The 14,371-nt window shown below is 45.1% G+C and overlaps 1 protein-coding gene across 1 annotated transcript; it reads left to right on the top strand.

The window, feature by feature from the left end:
* Nucleotides 1–699: 699 nt before the first annotated feature.
* Nucleotides 700–13,475, top strand: CFAP20 (cilia and flagella associated protein 20). The gene is made up of 7 exons (XM_049622382.1): nucleotides 700–786; nucleotides 901–1,020; nucleotides 10,101–10,180; nucleotides 10,889–11,000; nucleotides 12,031–12,219; nucleotides 12,568–12,678; nucleotides 13,159–13,475. Exons 2-7 carry the CDS (start codon nucleotides 937–939, stop codon nucleotides 13,162–13,164), a joined length of 582 nt encoding a protein of 193 aa, XP_049478339.1. The 5' UTR covers nucleotides 700–786; nucleotides 901–936; the 3' UTR covers nucleotides 13,165–13,475.
* Nucleotides 13,476–14,371: the final 896 nt, after the last annotated feature.

The following is a 14,371-nucleotide window of genomic DNA, read 5'->3' as shown; positions in this document are numbered from 1 at the left end:
TTGTGTCTTTTTTAAAAATGTTCTAAGTATTAATTGATTTAGAAAAACAGCTCCACCAACTCTATTTTGTTTAATTTTATTAATTCCTGCTGTTACCTTAATGTTCAGGCTTTTTTGTTCGCTAGTGCATTCAAGGTGATTTTCCTGAGAGTACAGCTTTGCATCCCACAAGATACGCAGTATATTCATAGTGACCCTGTTAATGATTAAAGCAATGCTGTACATAAGGCGCTTAGCACAGTGCTCAGTAATGTTTGGTTGCTTTAACCTTACCCTGCACACGGCGGCCAGTCTATTTGACACTGGGGCAAGCAGTTGCTTAGCAAAGCCACCTTCTGCGTCTTTCTCCACTTTGCTTCTGCCCTTGTAACTCCTCCCAGTCCTCCAGGGGGCGGGGCCAGGTCTTCACCCTCCTGACCCCACCCCGCCACGTTCCCTTGACACTCTTTGCGTGCTCCACACATTCTATACTCCTGTCTCCTTCCGTTTTCTAAAAGCAGCTCTGGAACTAGGATGAGAAAAATAGTCCCTTGACAACACAGTTCTTTCCACAAGAAGGCGGGACCGGGGCGGGGCTTAAGACCGGAAGAGCGCGGAAGTCCGTGATCCTTGTGGCAGGATTGGGTCCCGCGTGCTCAGGGGCGGGTTAAGTGGGCGGAGGTATCCATTTTACACAGGGGACTGCCCGCCGCCTCCATTTAAGGCGGGGAGAGGAGCGCGGGCGGCAGTTGCTGTGGTTTCCCAGTTGAGGTTGCTTGTTTCTTTTGGGAGCAGAAACTCGTGGAGGTAGTGTCTTGCGACCGATTTTACCCGCGAGGGACTACAGATCAGGCGATCAGGAGCGCAGCCCGGCCAGGCCCAGCCCTTACTTTCCCTTCACCCCTTGGTGCCCATATCTAGGTCGGCTCCGGCGCGGCTGAGAAGGCCGCGGGCGAGATGTTCAAAAACACGTTCCAGAGCGGCTTCCTCTCCATCCTCTACAGCATTGGCAGCAAACCCCTGCAGATCTGGGACAAAAAGGTCAGGAGTTGGGGACAGCCGCTGGGCGGGGTGCAGGGGCCGCGCGTCCCCTCCTCGTCCGGAGGCTGGGAACGGGGTGGTGGGTAGTTGTGTAGAGTTGGGGCCTAGGAGTAGGGGAGGCCGGGCGGGCGCTGCTGTGACCTGTCCCCAGGCTGGCGTGACTGAGGTGCAAGGTAGGGGCGTCGTGTAAGCAGTTGGGGGTGCGTGTGGGGTGGGCGTGGCTGGGGTTTAAGTGTCCAGAGGCCATGGTGTGGTTATGACAGTGGTCCCTCTCCGCAGTCTTGATTTGCTCAGTCGGTTCCTCAGAAGCCTCGGTTTCCCTGTTTATATGGTGGGATAGATAGTACCCGTGTCATAGCGTGAAATGCATAAACTTACTTGAGGTTGCTTTGGGAGCATGCAGATGAAAGAAGCTGCTGTTCACTGATTTCACAAATATTTACTGATACCCTGTTTTGTGCCAGGCACTGTGCTGGGCACAAGACACAGAGCTTTTGTTCCAGGCATCCTTATAGAGGCACAGCCAGAAGGCAGTTATGTTTGGATTTCATTCATTTGCTCCTTTCCTTCCAGTGATCTCAAACAAGGGAGAATTCGGGTGGCCTTTGGCACCTGCTCCACATTCAGTGCTACTTGGGGTCTGAACTGTGCCTTCTGTGCTTGATTTCTACATCAGGAAAATTGCAAAATGGTGATAAAGTTTTGTTTGGGTTAATAAGTTCAGAGCCAAGTGCAAGCCTCGTTATTTTTATTCCGGTCTCCCCTGGGTAATACTTTCACTGACCCCAGGAGATGATGACCTTGCCCACTTTTTGGAGATGTGGGGTAGGGGCATGTATGTCTAGCAGGCTGTGCGTTGGTCTGCGTTTTATTACTTGGTTATTTCATTGCTCACGTGAATTCCTAGTCCGCTGTACCCTTTTTTAGGGTAAGTTCAGGTAGGCAGTCTCTTGTGGAAGACAGGTGATTTTCTCAAGGGAGAATGGAGAGAAGTGGTATGTTGAATGGTATTTTATAGAGATAAATGTGGAATAATCTAAGTAAGCAGGTTATGGGTAACGAAGCCAAGAATCTTGGATTTCATCTCAGAACAGCTCTTTGTCTTCCTTATCCGCAAATGAGCGTTTGGGGCCACACGAGATTGATAGAGAACACCGATAGGCTTCTGCCGGTCAGGACTAGGGAATTCTGCATTTTGAGAGCAGCTTTGAGAGTGCTGCGTTCTTCATGTCATTTTTATAATAGTTGGCAGATCTGAATATAATGAGTCGCTTGGGCCCTATGCACATGCGAAACATCGAAGTCTCGTCTTTTCACTATGCTTCTGTCCACAAGCCCAGTCTCATACCAAGTATTACACAGGAAAGCAGTTCCTTAGTTTTGTTCCCTGCGTTATTGAGGTTTTCAGTTCCATGGTTCTGTTCACATTGGAGTAAACACTGAAACCTCTGAAACTGCATCTCTACACAGAGAACCTGGCCTGAATGTACCTGGGAACTTTGTAAGGATGATGGCTGCCCACCTGTGGCTGGGCTTAGTTTTGGGCTGTCAGGAGGCATGGAGGGAGTAACCTTGTGTGCTAGCTGAACGTGCAGTCACAACAAAAAGGTCAACATAAGGCTCTTGAAATAGAGAACGGGACCTGATCTAGGAGAGGTTTCTGGAGCAGGCCAGAGAACTTAGTAACACTGAAAGACTTGCAGAGGTAGGGACGCTTCAGCGTTTCGATTAGGTGAAACTTACCAGAGTTGTCCATTTTAACCTTTCTGGGCTTGATCTTTTTGTGTGTTTTATTTTTCAAATGCAGCTTTTTGGCCAGTCAATATGTTTACACACGGAATATAAAAGCAAAGTAACCATGGTGCACTGTGTCCCTTAACAACGCCGCTAGAGGTCGGATGGTACCCTAATGACATAAACACGTGTGAAAACATTATTAGAACACCTGGCAGGGTTACTTGGACTAAATTAAACAGACCTTTTGGCAAAGAAAACATTTAGAATAACACTCATTTTAAGCAAAACTCTTATAATAGTAAAAGTTAATTATATTTCTACTTTTTGTATTTTTTTAAGTTTATTGATTTTAAGAGAGAGAGAGCGAGAGAGCGTGTGGGAGTGGCAGAGAGAGAAGGAGAAAGAGAGAGAATCCCAAGCAGACTCTGCACTGTCAGCATGGCTCCCTACATGGGGCTTGAACCCACAAACTTTGACATCATGACCTGAGCCAAAATTGAAAGTCAGATGCTTAACCGAGTGAGCCACCCAGGTGTCCTTTTACTTTCTGTGTTTGTTTGTGTCTAATGTTTATTTTTGAGAGAGAGAGAGAGAGAGTGTGTGTGAGCTGGGGAGGGGCAGAGAGAGGGAGACACAATCCGAAGCAGGTTCCAGGCTCTAAGCTGTCAGCACAGAGCCCGATGTGGGGCTCGAACTCACAAACCGCAAGATCATGAGCTGAGCCAAAGTCAAATACTTTTTGTATTTAGACTGAAATGGGTTTAGGGGTGAATCTTTTCCCCTGGGGCAAGGGAAGGAAAGGGAAAGGATAAGTTTGGGGCAGATCCATAGGCTTTGTTGCATGTGTGCCTTTTCTTAGCTATATTAAAGTCCTCAGGAAGTGTTGGGAATCCAATTCAGTTGGGGAAACACTGGGAATTGATATACTTATCAAAGTATTGAGCAACAGTTAAATCACAGGCATTGTGTAGATTTGGGGAGATAAAAAGTTAGAAGACATTTTCCCTGCTCTTAGGGAGTAAGGCAAAGTTGTAGTAAAGGTAAAGTTCGATGGAGGGAGGGATAGACCATCCACATTTATCTAGAAATGACCCTGAACTCTGCCAGTAGTATATGGCTATTTTTGTTACTATTGTGATTTCACAAACTTTACTATTCTCCTTCCTGAGTTTATGGAGAAGAATTTCTATAGTTTGTTTTTTGTAAAGAGTAATCTTGGAAAAATTAAGTTTGGCTTCTGTTTGGGCTCTGGGTCTCCTTATGAGTGTGAAGAGTGAACGCCATATTCATACTAGTGAATTGACAGGCTCCATTTTTGTGGGTGTGCTTACTAACATCTGTAACATCTGCGTTTATCAGACCCTCTTTGAAGTTCTTAGCTCCTGCCGCCCATCTCTTCCTTCAAATCTCAACTTAAACATTGTTACATTGGGAGCTTAAGTTAGGTCTCCTGTGTATTCCTGTGGCCCTCTACTTCACACTGTATGGCAGTTGCCTATTTATTGTGTATTTCCCACTAGACTACAAGTTCCTTTAGGGGAAGAAAACTTTTTTACCTTGAAACCCCAGGGCTGGAGTTGGGACAGTGTGGATGTGCGCCCTGGCTCTGTCCTATGTCCTGTCTTGTGTAACCTTGGGCAAGCACTTACCTGCCCAGTTTTCTTATTTTGTAATGATGCCACCTCCTTCCATGATTATGGAGATTAAATGAAGGTTTATATAAAATGCTTGGCAACAGAGTTATGGCATACAGTATTAAATAGGGCAGGAAACCCAGGAATTTGCTCAAGAGTAAATAAGTTTATAATTGATGCCTAGGAATAGGAAATACAGTAAAGCCAGACTTCTGAAATTAGAATAATTTAGTCATTATAGCATGGCTTTCCCAGTCCAAAACCCTTAACGTGACTCTAAGGCCACACAGCACATGGTCGGGTGCCTGCTTAACCAATTCTCCAGGCTTGCCCCCCCCCCCCCCCCCACCGGGTTCCCCTCTTAGACCTCCTACTGAACTGAAGGAGGTTGTGTTCTCTCACCTTCAGGCCTTTGTACCTGTCCCTCTGCTGGGACCCACCCTACCACCTCTGTTAGTCTCCAGGTCATAGCACAAAGGCACTTCATCAGATTAAGTGAGTCTATATCCACTTGCCCCTCCAGGTTAAGTTCATTTATACCCCCTTATAGAGCCTCTACTTCCTTTTCATCATACCCATCGTTCTTGAAATTCATTCTTGAAATTAGCTTCTTAAAATCTGTATTCCTTGCTAGACTGCAAGCCTCCTGATAAAGACCTCTGTCTTTATCAAACCAACAGCTTAGGAGAAATTAGGGGTTTCTTAATGTTCCCTTAACTTCTGGAACCAGCAAATATTTCATTTATTAAAGGACTTTTATGTTTAATGTCGATATCACTTCTGGTTTGTAAAGAAAATACCAGAAGGTTCTGTTCCCACTTATGCCTGTGTAAAACATAAAATTTTCATATTTCAAAATATGTTTAATATCCTAAAAGTCTACTAGATGAGAATGTTAGTTCATACAAGTTTCTCTGTCTTTCTCACCTCTCACCTCGTCTTTCAGCTGCCGCTGATCCTCGCCCATTCTAAAACTAAATATTAGAAGCAGACGTTTTGTGGTTGTTGTTGGATAGTATTAGATTCCTTCCCTGTTCCTAATTTTAAAAATGAATAATCTCTCTCCAGAAAAGGAGTTTCCACACCCTCATTTTTAATTAGCAAACTTTCTTGGTACATGTTAAACTGCTGCGTTCCCGGTAGTAGGATCGAGGGCATTGGACATGAAGGTAGTATAGCTGGGTTTTTTTCCAGACTTTTACTGGATCAGCCTGATGATGTTTATTATTCTGAGTAATAGCTTTTACTATAATTGGGCGAAGGCATGGGTTTGAGTTACACTTGCCCTTGCAAGGCATTGCTAGGAAGAGACTGGTTAGCACTGCACTTAATTGCCTTTACTGTAACTAAAGGGTTGTTTGTATATGCCCAGAGTTTCCCGTGTGCTATCTGGAGAGTCCCTGTTAAGTGCAGCAAAGGGAGAGAAGCTTTGACCCGTCGGAGCCTGCAAGGCCCAGGCCTTGAGACAGAGCTATGCCCAGCTCTCCCCACAGAGGTCTCCCTCTGCCTGTTTTCTGACTTACATCCCGGCCCCTAGCTACAGGCGAAACTTTCCTGCCGACATGTACAGCTCTAATGGCTTAATGTAAATTGGAACATGTGTCATTATTAAGACTAGGATGCCAGATGGCTGAGGGCTCAGCTGTCTGCCAGGATAAGTGGGTGGAGCCAGAAAAATGAAAAGTGGGGGTAGAGAATGGATACAACTCATGTGTTATTTTTAAAACACTTGAAGAAATATGGAGAGTTGGCTAGCTTTCTCCCTATCCCAGTAGTACTTTTTTCCCCTCAGCTTGACCTTCCTCCCTGGAGCTTACATTGGAAAAAAAAAAAAAAAGAAAATCAGTGTTCTTTATTAGTTGCCCCAGTGACCATGGAAAGCCTGGGAGAGTGATTGCAAGAAGGGCTTGAAGGTTCCTTTCCTGGTGTCCACAGAGGCTGAGAACCTTTTTGATTTGTTGTAGCCAGTAACCCGGGTTCTGCAGCTCCCAAAGTACGTCCATCTCATAGCTTTGGGGGTGGAGGGAGGGTGGGGATAGGGAGTTCTTGAAAAAAAATGTAAGATTGGCTTTGTTTATTTTTTGGAGGAATAAAACACTTGTAACCTACACCTTGATAGCGGGACTGTGTCATGAAGTAAAAAAGAATGAAAAAGTCAAAAACAATTGGCACTGTCTCATTTAGAGAGGGAAGTAAGATAAAACCTATTTCCACCATAAGCAATAAATACTGACCAGTTCACTTTATCTTCATTTCAAAGCCAGGCCTGCTTAGTGACCTCTGAACTGGAAGGAGCTAAGGAAAGGAAGTCAATGCTTTCTGAGGTCACGTATCTTGTTGTATGTGTTTGTCAGAAGCAGGACTGAGGAGGGGGTTGCTTCCTGCAAGACCTTTACAATTTAAAACAGTGACGGCCAGACTGCCAAGGTGGTTGAGAGGCCTTGTCCCAAATTGTCCACCCCGCTTTTCCCTTGATCCTAGTTTTAGAGCCTAAAGAGGTTTGGGGAGGTGTCCTTTAAGTGCTCATCTCTCTGATTAATTGCACCCCCCACCCCTCTTTCCCAGTGAGTTTCGATTTGCAGCCCTTAAATAAAGGAGAAAAATCATAATTCACTAACCAATCAACTTAATTTGATTTCAGAACTCTGGCAGTTGGTGATAGGAGAATACTTAAAACTCCAGAGAGACCGGTGGGCATTCCTTTGAAAAAGCTGCCTTTTTTCCTGGTTCTCCTGGTTTATGGACTACGTTAATTAATTTTGTAAGACCGAAGTCCTGGAGTGTGGTGGTTGATGTGTTGCTGAGAGAAATTTCTCTGTAGGAAGTTTTTGAAAGTCTAGCTAAAAATGAGCTTGCCTCTGGGGCAGAGGCAGAAGAATACACAAAGTCTGTTTTGGCTTCCAGTCTGTTGGCTTCTGCGTGCTTTGTAAGGCATTGTTTTCTTCTGTATAAAGACTTGAATAGTAGCATTTGCTGGAGTGAAGTCATCTGCTAGAAACTTTGAGATGGGCAGAAGCAAATTTCCTAACATTTCCTCCCTGTGGAATCTGGCCGAGCTTTCTGGAGCGAAGAGAACATTCTCCCTGTGCTCTGAGAGACCTTTGGGGATGTAAGGTTCGAAGTCATGCTTTTAAGCAATATTGGATAAATTGCAACAAGTTGCCTTTTAGCAATAATTAATTGATACTTTCAGGTTAACCATGTCGATTGTTGCATTGTGTATCCTTTAAAGAAAGAATGAAGTTATAAAGAATAATTAGTTGTATGTTATCAAATAAGTGTTTGCATCTTGTTGGAATACCAGCCCCTCTTAGCAACATGACTACATCACGTTATTTGGAAATAATTTCACATTTGATTCCTCCTTCACCAGCAAGTCCGTCTGTTTTCCACAGCAGCTGTGGGCTAGCAGATCGAGGAGGAATATTGCCATTTGGTCCCGAGTGTTTATGTGGGGAATGAGGTGGGCCGCATTGGCATGTGCTACACAGACCCAAGCCTTTGTGCTCTTAATCTCCCTGGGAAAGAGGCCCAGAACTCGAAGCAGGAGGGCAGCGGTGTCGCCAGCTTTGTTTGAGGAGCACTTCAATGTGACGTTTGTGTCTTAAGAACCCAAGAAATGCTGCATTGGCAGAGATCTGGGGCCCATCCACCCTGCGTTCAGTCTCTGATAATGGGCACCAAAGGCTGATTTGTGGGAAAGCATTCCTCATGCTGGCAGCCTCCCTGGCTTTGTGATAGACCCCAGTCTCTCTGGCTTCCTATAATAGTCCATGGTGGATATGTTATCCAGGAGTTTTTTTTAAATCCTCCTTGAATCTATTCCCCCTTGCCAACTCTCAGGGTGACAAATTCCAGAAGTCAGCAAATATTTGAATGCTTAGTTTATGCCTCACATAGTACTAAGCTTTGTAGAAGATGCAAATGATGCTTACTACTTGATCCCTACCCTTGAGCTTATACTTTTGTAAGGAGACAAGACTCAGTTACATCTCGCAGAAAAAGATAGGCAGTGATATCAAATGTCCCATGGAACACCAGGCACACCTCAAGTGGATCAAATTCACAGTACCAGAGGTCAGAGACTGATGCCTAAAAACAAAATGCCGTAATATTAATAATCCATTTTGAAAATACAACTCTCAGTCAGACTTGACACCGTGTTCTCTCTTTATATGCAAGTCTACTGGAAAGCCAAAGGATTGAGTCAATACGACATGTCAATACAGCCATTTTCACTATGCCTGGAAAAAGATCACATGCTTTAGGTGCATCCTGTACCAAATCTTGTTGATGTTTTTCATGTATTAATCCATTCAGCCCTAATAGTCCAGCCCTGTGTCAAAAATGCCTTTGCGTTTCTCTGCTGTGTCCATATTAGGTGCTTAAGCGCTCATTGCTTGAAGGTAATTGTGCTTTCCTGAATATTTTAAGAGGGGAAATCCATATTGAATATTGATCTCTCTTCATATTGTACCTCCTACGTATGCAGCAGACGACACAGGACCATGTAGGATGAAGTGCTAAATTATATGGTCTAGGCTACATGAGCCAGACAGACAAATCAGAAAGAAGAGAGGTTGGTGTGGGCTGAAACGCTGAAGAAGGGTTTTGTGTGCAGCACCGATGAGACTTGAATTCTTTAAAAATTTGAAATTTAGGGAAAAAATAAGGAAGCAGGAAGTAGGAGCATTGTAATAAGCAGTGTAGAAGATAAAAATGATGCTTGATACTGGGGAGTAGTGCTCTCATTTTCTGGTTGCTGCCCTCCCAGTGGAGGTGCCCTTCCAGTGGCACCCAGGATTGGGCCTTTTTGACCGAAGAAGTATATAAGACAGTGTGGAAAGCCTGGTCATTAATCCTGACTCTGTCACTTAGGGTCCTCATTTGCACTGCCCGGATGTCAGTGTCCACATGTGTAAAATACCACCTACCTTATGATTTTTGTTAGGATTAAGTCAGAGAGTGTATATGAATGTTCCTAGTGCATAGTAGGCACTGAGTAAATGTTAGCTGAATCGAGTTGATTTCTTTTTCTTTTTTATGTTTATTTTTTGAGAGAGAAGGAGAGAAAGATTCACAAGTACACTCCATGCTGCCAGCACAGAACCCAACAGGGGGCTCGAACTCGCAAACTGAGATCATGACCTGAGCCAAAACCAAGAGTCAGACACTTAACTGACTGAGCCACCCAAGTGCCCCTCGAGTTGATTTCTTTGGGAAGAAATTTATCCTAATTTATAGATTGCCAAGTCACCTGCAATTCCTGTGGTGGCTGATGGGACCTTATATAGAGGTAATATCATGGCCTACTTACAGATAAGCTCAGTATACCGTGTCCCAAAGTTCTGTGTTATGCCCCAAGAGCTACTGTGGTTTTCTTTAAATGGTCCCATTCAGGGGCGCCTGGGTGGCTCAGTCGGTTAAGCATCCGACTTCGGCTCAGGTCATGATCTTGTGGTTTGTGAGTTCAAGCCCCGCGTCGGGCTCTGTGCTGACAGCTCAGAGCCTGGAGCCTGTTTTGGATTCTGTGTCTCCCTCTCTCTCTCTCTCTCTGACCCTCCCCCGTTCATGCTCTGTCTCTCTCTCTGTCTCAAAAATAAATAAAAACGTTTAAAAAAAAAAAATGGTCCCATTCAGCCTTCAGAATCTTAACAAAGTTGTTGCCAAATATTTCAGTCCTAATTGGTTTAATTTTCTTCGTTGTAGGTGCGGAATGGCCACATCAAAAGAATCACTGATAATGACATCCAGTCCCTGGTGCTAGAGATTGAAGGGACGAATGTCAGGTAGGTGGCCCCTCTGTTCACCCAGAGACCCGGTACAGCAGGGAGGCAGTACGTCATAGAAGTTAATAAGCACAGACTGTGGCACCGAGTGCCTGGTGTGGATCCAACTCACTGCTTACAGCTTACCTTGGACCAGTTACTTAACCCACAGGCCTTAGTTTCCTCATCTGTAAAACAGGGATAGTAACAGGACACCTTCCTTAGAGGGTTGTTGTGAAGATTAAGTAAGCAAATTGTGTATCAAGCACTTAAAGCCTGCTCAGCACATAGTAAGTGCTGTATATTAGTTATATTATTATTAATAAGTAACCAAGGCTGTGGGTGTGGGCGGAGGGATGGCACCGGTCATAGTAGATGGCGTGTGCCACTGTGTGGCTCTCTGTGCCACAGTGGTCCTAGTTTACGTTTTCTATCACTTGATGCTTCTCTTAGACCAGAATTGAGTCTTCTCTCACTGGAGGAAATTCCTCAGATCGCTGGCCTGGGTTTGTTTTCCAGGTTATTTTTTTGTTGATGTCTAGCCCTGTGTTCAGCTTTTGTTTCAGAGTCCAGCGTTGTGTTTTCTTAAGCATCAGCTGAATCAAGGATTGAGGATTGGGTGAGGTACCTGGCTCTTTTAGATCTGCTTTCCATCTTACCTCTTGGACCGAGTGTTTTTGCTGTGTGTACCACAAGGGAAGTGCTTACCGGTGTCTCCTGTCTCTGCAGCACCACGTATATCACCTGTCCCGCAGACCCAAAAAAGACATTGGGGATTAAACTGCCCTTCCTTGTCATGATTATCAAAAATTTGAAGAAATACTTTACCTTTGAAGTACAGGTTAGTATATGCACATGAATGTGTACACTCTCAGCTATACCATAGGGATAGCTCATCAACTTGCAGGAAAAAAAATAGCTCTGGGAAAGTATCTTTAGTCTTTTGTATGTATTTTTAAAAACAAAATTTTTTTTTAATCTTTATTTATTTTTGAGAGAGAGACAGAGAGACAGAGAGAGCAAGGGAGGAACAGAGAGAGGGGGAGACACAGAATCTGAAGCAGGCTCCAGGCTCCAAGCTGTCAGCACAGAGCCCAACACGAGGCTCGAACCAACGAACTGTGAGATCATGACCTGAGCCGTAGTAGGACGCTTAACCGACTGAGCCACCCACGCATCCCGTATTTTTTTTTTAAAGTTTATTTGTTTATGTTGAGAGAGAGAAAGCATGAGTCAGGGAGGGGAAGAGAGAGAGAATCCCAAGTAGGCCCTGCTCTGTCAGCACAGAGCCTGACGCAGGGCTCGAACCCAAGAACCGTGAGATCCTGACCAGAGCCAAAGTCTGACACTTAACTGACTGAGCCACCCAGGAGCCCCTGTATGTATTCTTTTCTGCTTCTACTACACACTTGATGCAGCCGTTATTATACGGCATAAATTTGGTATCGGTAGTCAAACTTTAATGCCAAGTTTTTAAAGAAGCAGTAGGCACCTAGGAAATCTGAACAACAGCTGTAAGTTTCAAAGCTTAAAGGTTAGTGTCCATTTAGTACTGGTTATTGTTGGTCTCTGTTCTAGTATTTTTGATTTTTGAAATGGAAGAATGTTTATGAAATCATTCTATGGTCTGTGGGCCCTCGGGTGTGTCATGTGTCATAAGCAGCTGGTGTTGTCTTGGCAACGGACAAGATAAACTTGCTACTTCCGGGCCATCTGCGTCCAGTGTGACCTGTATCTGGTCTGTTTATTCTCCCTTGGGTCTCAGCCTTGGGAAACTGGGCTGTGGGAGTTCAGGCCCTTGTCTTATACCCAGGTCGTTTGCTTCTTCCAAGGTAGAGTTCACGTGACTCTTTTTTCTATATGTCTAATAGGTACTAGATGACAAGAATGTGCGTCGGCGGTTTCGGGCAAGTAACTACCAGAGCACCACCCGAGTCAAACCCTTCATCTGTACCATGCCCATGAGGCTGGATGATGGCTGGAACCAGATTCAGTTCAATCTGTCAGACTTCACACGGCGGGCATATGGCACAAATTACATCGAAACCCTGAGAGTGCAGGTGCTGGCTCCTTTTCTTGTGGAGTGCCAAACGGGAGAGGAGAGTGTGCTCTGCCTGTTCCTGGCTTGTGGCCCTGGTGACAGGACAGTGTGGGTTTTTGGCTAAGCTGCCCAAGTCACTGTCCAGAGGGCTCAGAGAGGTCCAGGCCATATTCAGGTGTCTGCTCAGATATAGTGGGAGAACACAGCAAGCAAAATATCCCTCTTGCCAGACTCCATCCCTAAGCCATGCTGAGGAGAGGCCAAAGAGATGAAGCTTTGACAGCCTCGTGGGAGGAGCTCTAGGAGAATCAGGAAAAGAGGAAGGGCAATCCTATTTTGTCTCTTAAAATAAGTCTTGCACCCACAGATCCACGCAAACTGTCGCATCCGACGTGTTTACTTCTCAGACAGACTCTACTCAGAAGATGAACTGCCGGCAGAGTTCAAATTATATCTCCCAGTTCAGAACAAAGCAAAGGTAAGCCAGCCTTCCTCGGAGGAAGGCCAGACAGTGAGTTGGGGGAGCTAGAAAGTGCTCTATTCTAAGTTGGGTTGCAGAGCCTTTCAGTGCTGACGTGGGGTCTGGAGTACCTTTCGTTGTAAGATCTTGGGTCTTCTTCCAACATCAGCACTGAATCAGGATCGGTCCTGGGAAATGTTCTGTGACTGTTGTCTCCACCTCCACAAGGTGGTCCTGCCTCTCCCTGGGCGGCATCCTGCTGCTTCCTGCTCACGGGCCTTCCTTGGAGAATATCTTCCATCCGAACAAATTCCTGTCAGCCCATCGGTCTCCTCTGACACAATGCTGGGTGCTTCTTCCATGCCTGCCTGCTGCTGACATTGCGCATTTCTGCACAGTCCAGTGTCCCCTCCGGTGTCACCAGAAAGGGGAAGGCGGGTCAGTGGCACTGACCATCTATTTTTCTGATGCCTCTTCTCTTTGTTTCTTTTTCTCCAGCAATAACTAGAATGCAACTCAAGGGATGTCAGACCCTGGACATGGCTCTTAGTTTGAAAAGGAAACTAACTGGAGGACAATACAAAAAACAAATATTTCTATTAGTTTACTGTGCTGTGGTTCTTTTATCTACTACTTGGTGTCCTTTGTTGTGGACACCAGTGACCATGCCAGAATGCCATCCTCGCATTGCAAGTGCCGTGGGGGGTAGGCCGGGCTCTGGTGCACGAATGCTGGACTTTACCCAGCTGCCTGCCCCAGTGTGTGGAGACACATTTACCAGGAACTATAGAATTAAAGATGTTCCCTAAAGCAATTTCAGACCAATATTTCTTCCTACAGTTTATTCGTTGTTTTATATATTATCTAAATATATGTATATGCTGTGTAATACTCATAATCTGGAAATGAATAAAATGCTATATTCTTGGTTTGTAAATTTGGGTTTTTTGTTTGTTATTTTAGAAGGAGAGAGAACATGAGTGGGGCGGAGGAGGGGTGAGTCGAGGGGGAGGGGGAGAGACTCTTCAGCAGGCTCTGCACCCAGCGTGGAGCCCAACGTGGGATGTGATCCCACGACCCTCAGATCATGACCTGAGGCCGAAATCAAGGGTTGGACGCTCAACCGACTGAGCCACCCAGGCACCCCAGTAAATTTGTTCTTAGTTTATTTTTTTAATGATATTTTTCTTTCCTTTGTGATGTGAACATAGAGCTCTTTCCAAAGCACGTCCCATACGCTCATGCTGTGAAGTATCTTGCGGTAAGCACTTACAGAACAAGACATCTGTACAGATACTGATTTATAACAACTCCAAGCTACACTAAATGGGGAAAAATGTGAACAGCATATGATCAGTAGAATCATCTTACTAGGCATTGGGGTCCGAGTCAAGCTTAAGACAAAATGGCATCTAGTCCAGATTGCTCTTAATTCCCTTAGGAAGTTGTCACATTGGAGCCCCACATGCTCTTTTGCAACCACACCTACTGTCCCTCAGCATTGGAGCCCATCACCAATGGGCTTGAATTTAGGGACTTCCTTGCCTTGAATTTAGGGACTTCCAGGAAAAGTGTTTCTCTAAACACTCGAATCACATAAGGGAGCTGAAAGCTTACCCCACACTCTCCCTTATACTGCTTCTTGGGCATATGGTCCCTCAGTGGGATGGCCAACCCCGGCACAAATAGTTATATTCACAGAAGTTAAACA

Source organism: Panthera uncia (genome assembly GCF_023721935.1).
Source record: "Panthera uncia isolate 11264 chromosome E2 unlocalized genomic scaffold, Puncia_PCG_1.0 HiC_scaffold_19, whole genome shotgun sequence".
Classification (NCBI taxonomy): Eukaryota; Metazoa; Chordata; class Mammalia; order Carnivora; family Felidae; genus Panthera; species Panthera uncia.
The sequence above is the reverse complement of the archived record's forward strand: the minus strand, read 5'-3'. Positions and strand labels throughout refer to the sequence as shown.

What these genes read in the sequence shown, in the direction of transcription:
- CFAP20 (XM_049622382.1), top strand. Translation starts at nt 937, where the DNA reads ATGTTCAAAAACACGTTCCAGAGCGGCTTCCTCTCCATCCTCTACAGC. An exon ending in ATTGAAGGGACGAATGTCAG is followed by an intron (nt 10,181 to 10,888) that starts GTAGGTGGCCCC and finishes CTGTCTCTGCAG; the next exon opens with CACCACGTATATCACCTGTC. An exon ending in ACTTTACCTTTGAAGTACAG is followed by an intron (nt 11,001 to 12,030) that starts GTTAGTATATGC and finishes TATGTCTAATAG; the next exon opens with GTACTAGATGACAAGAATGT.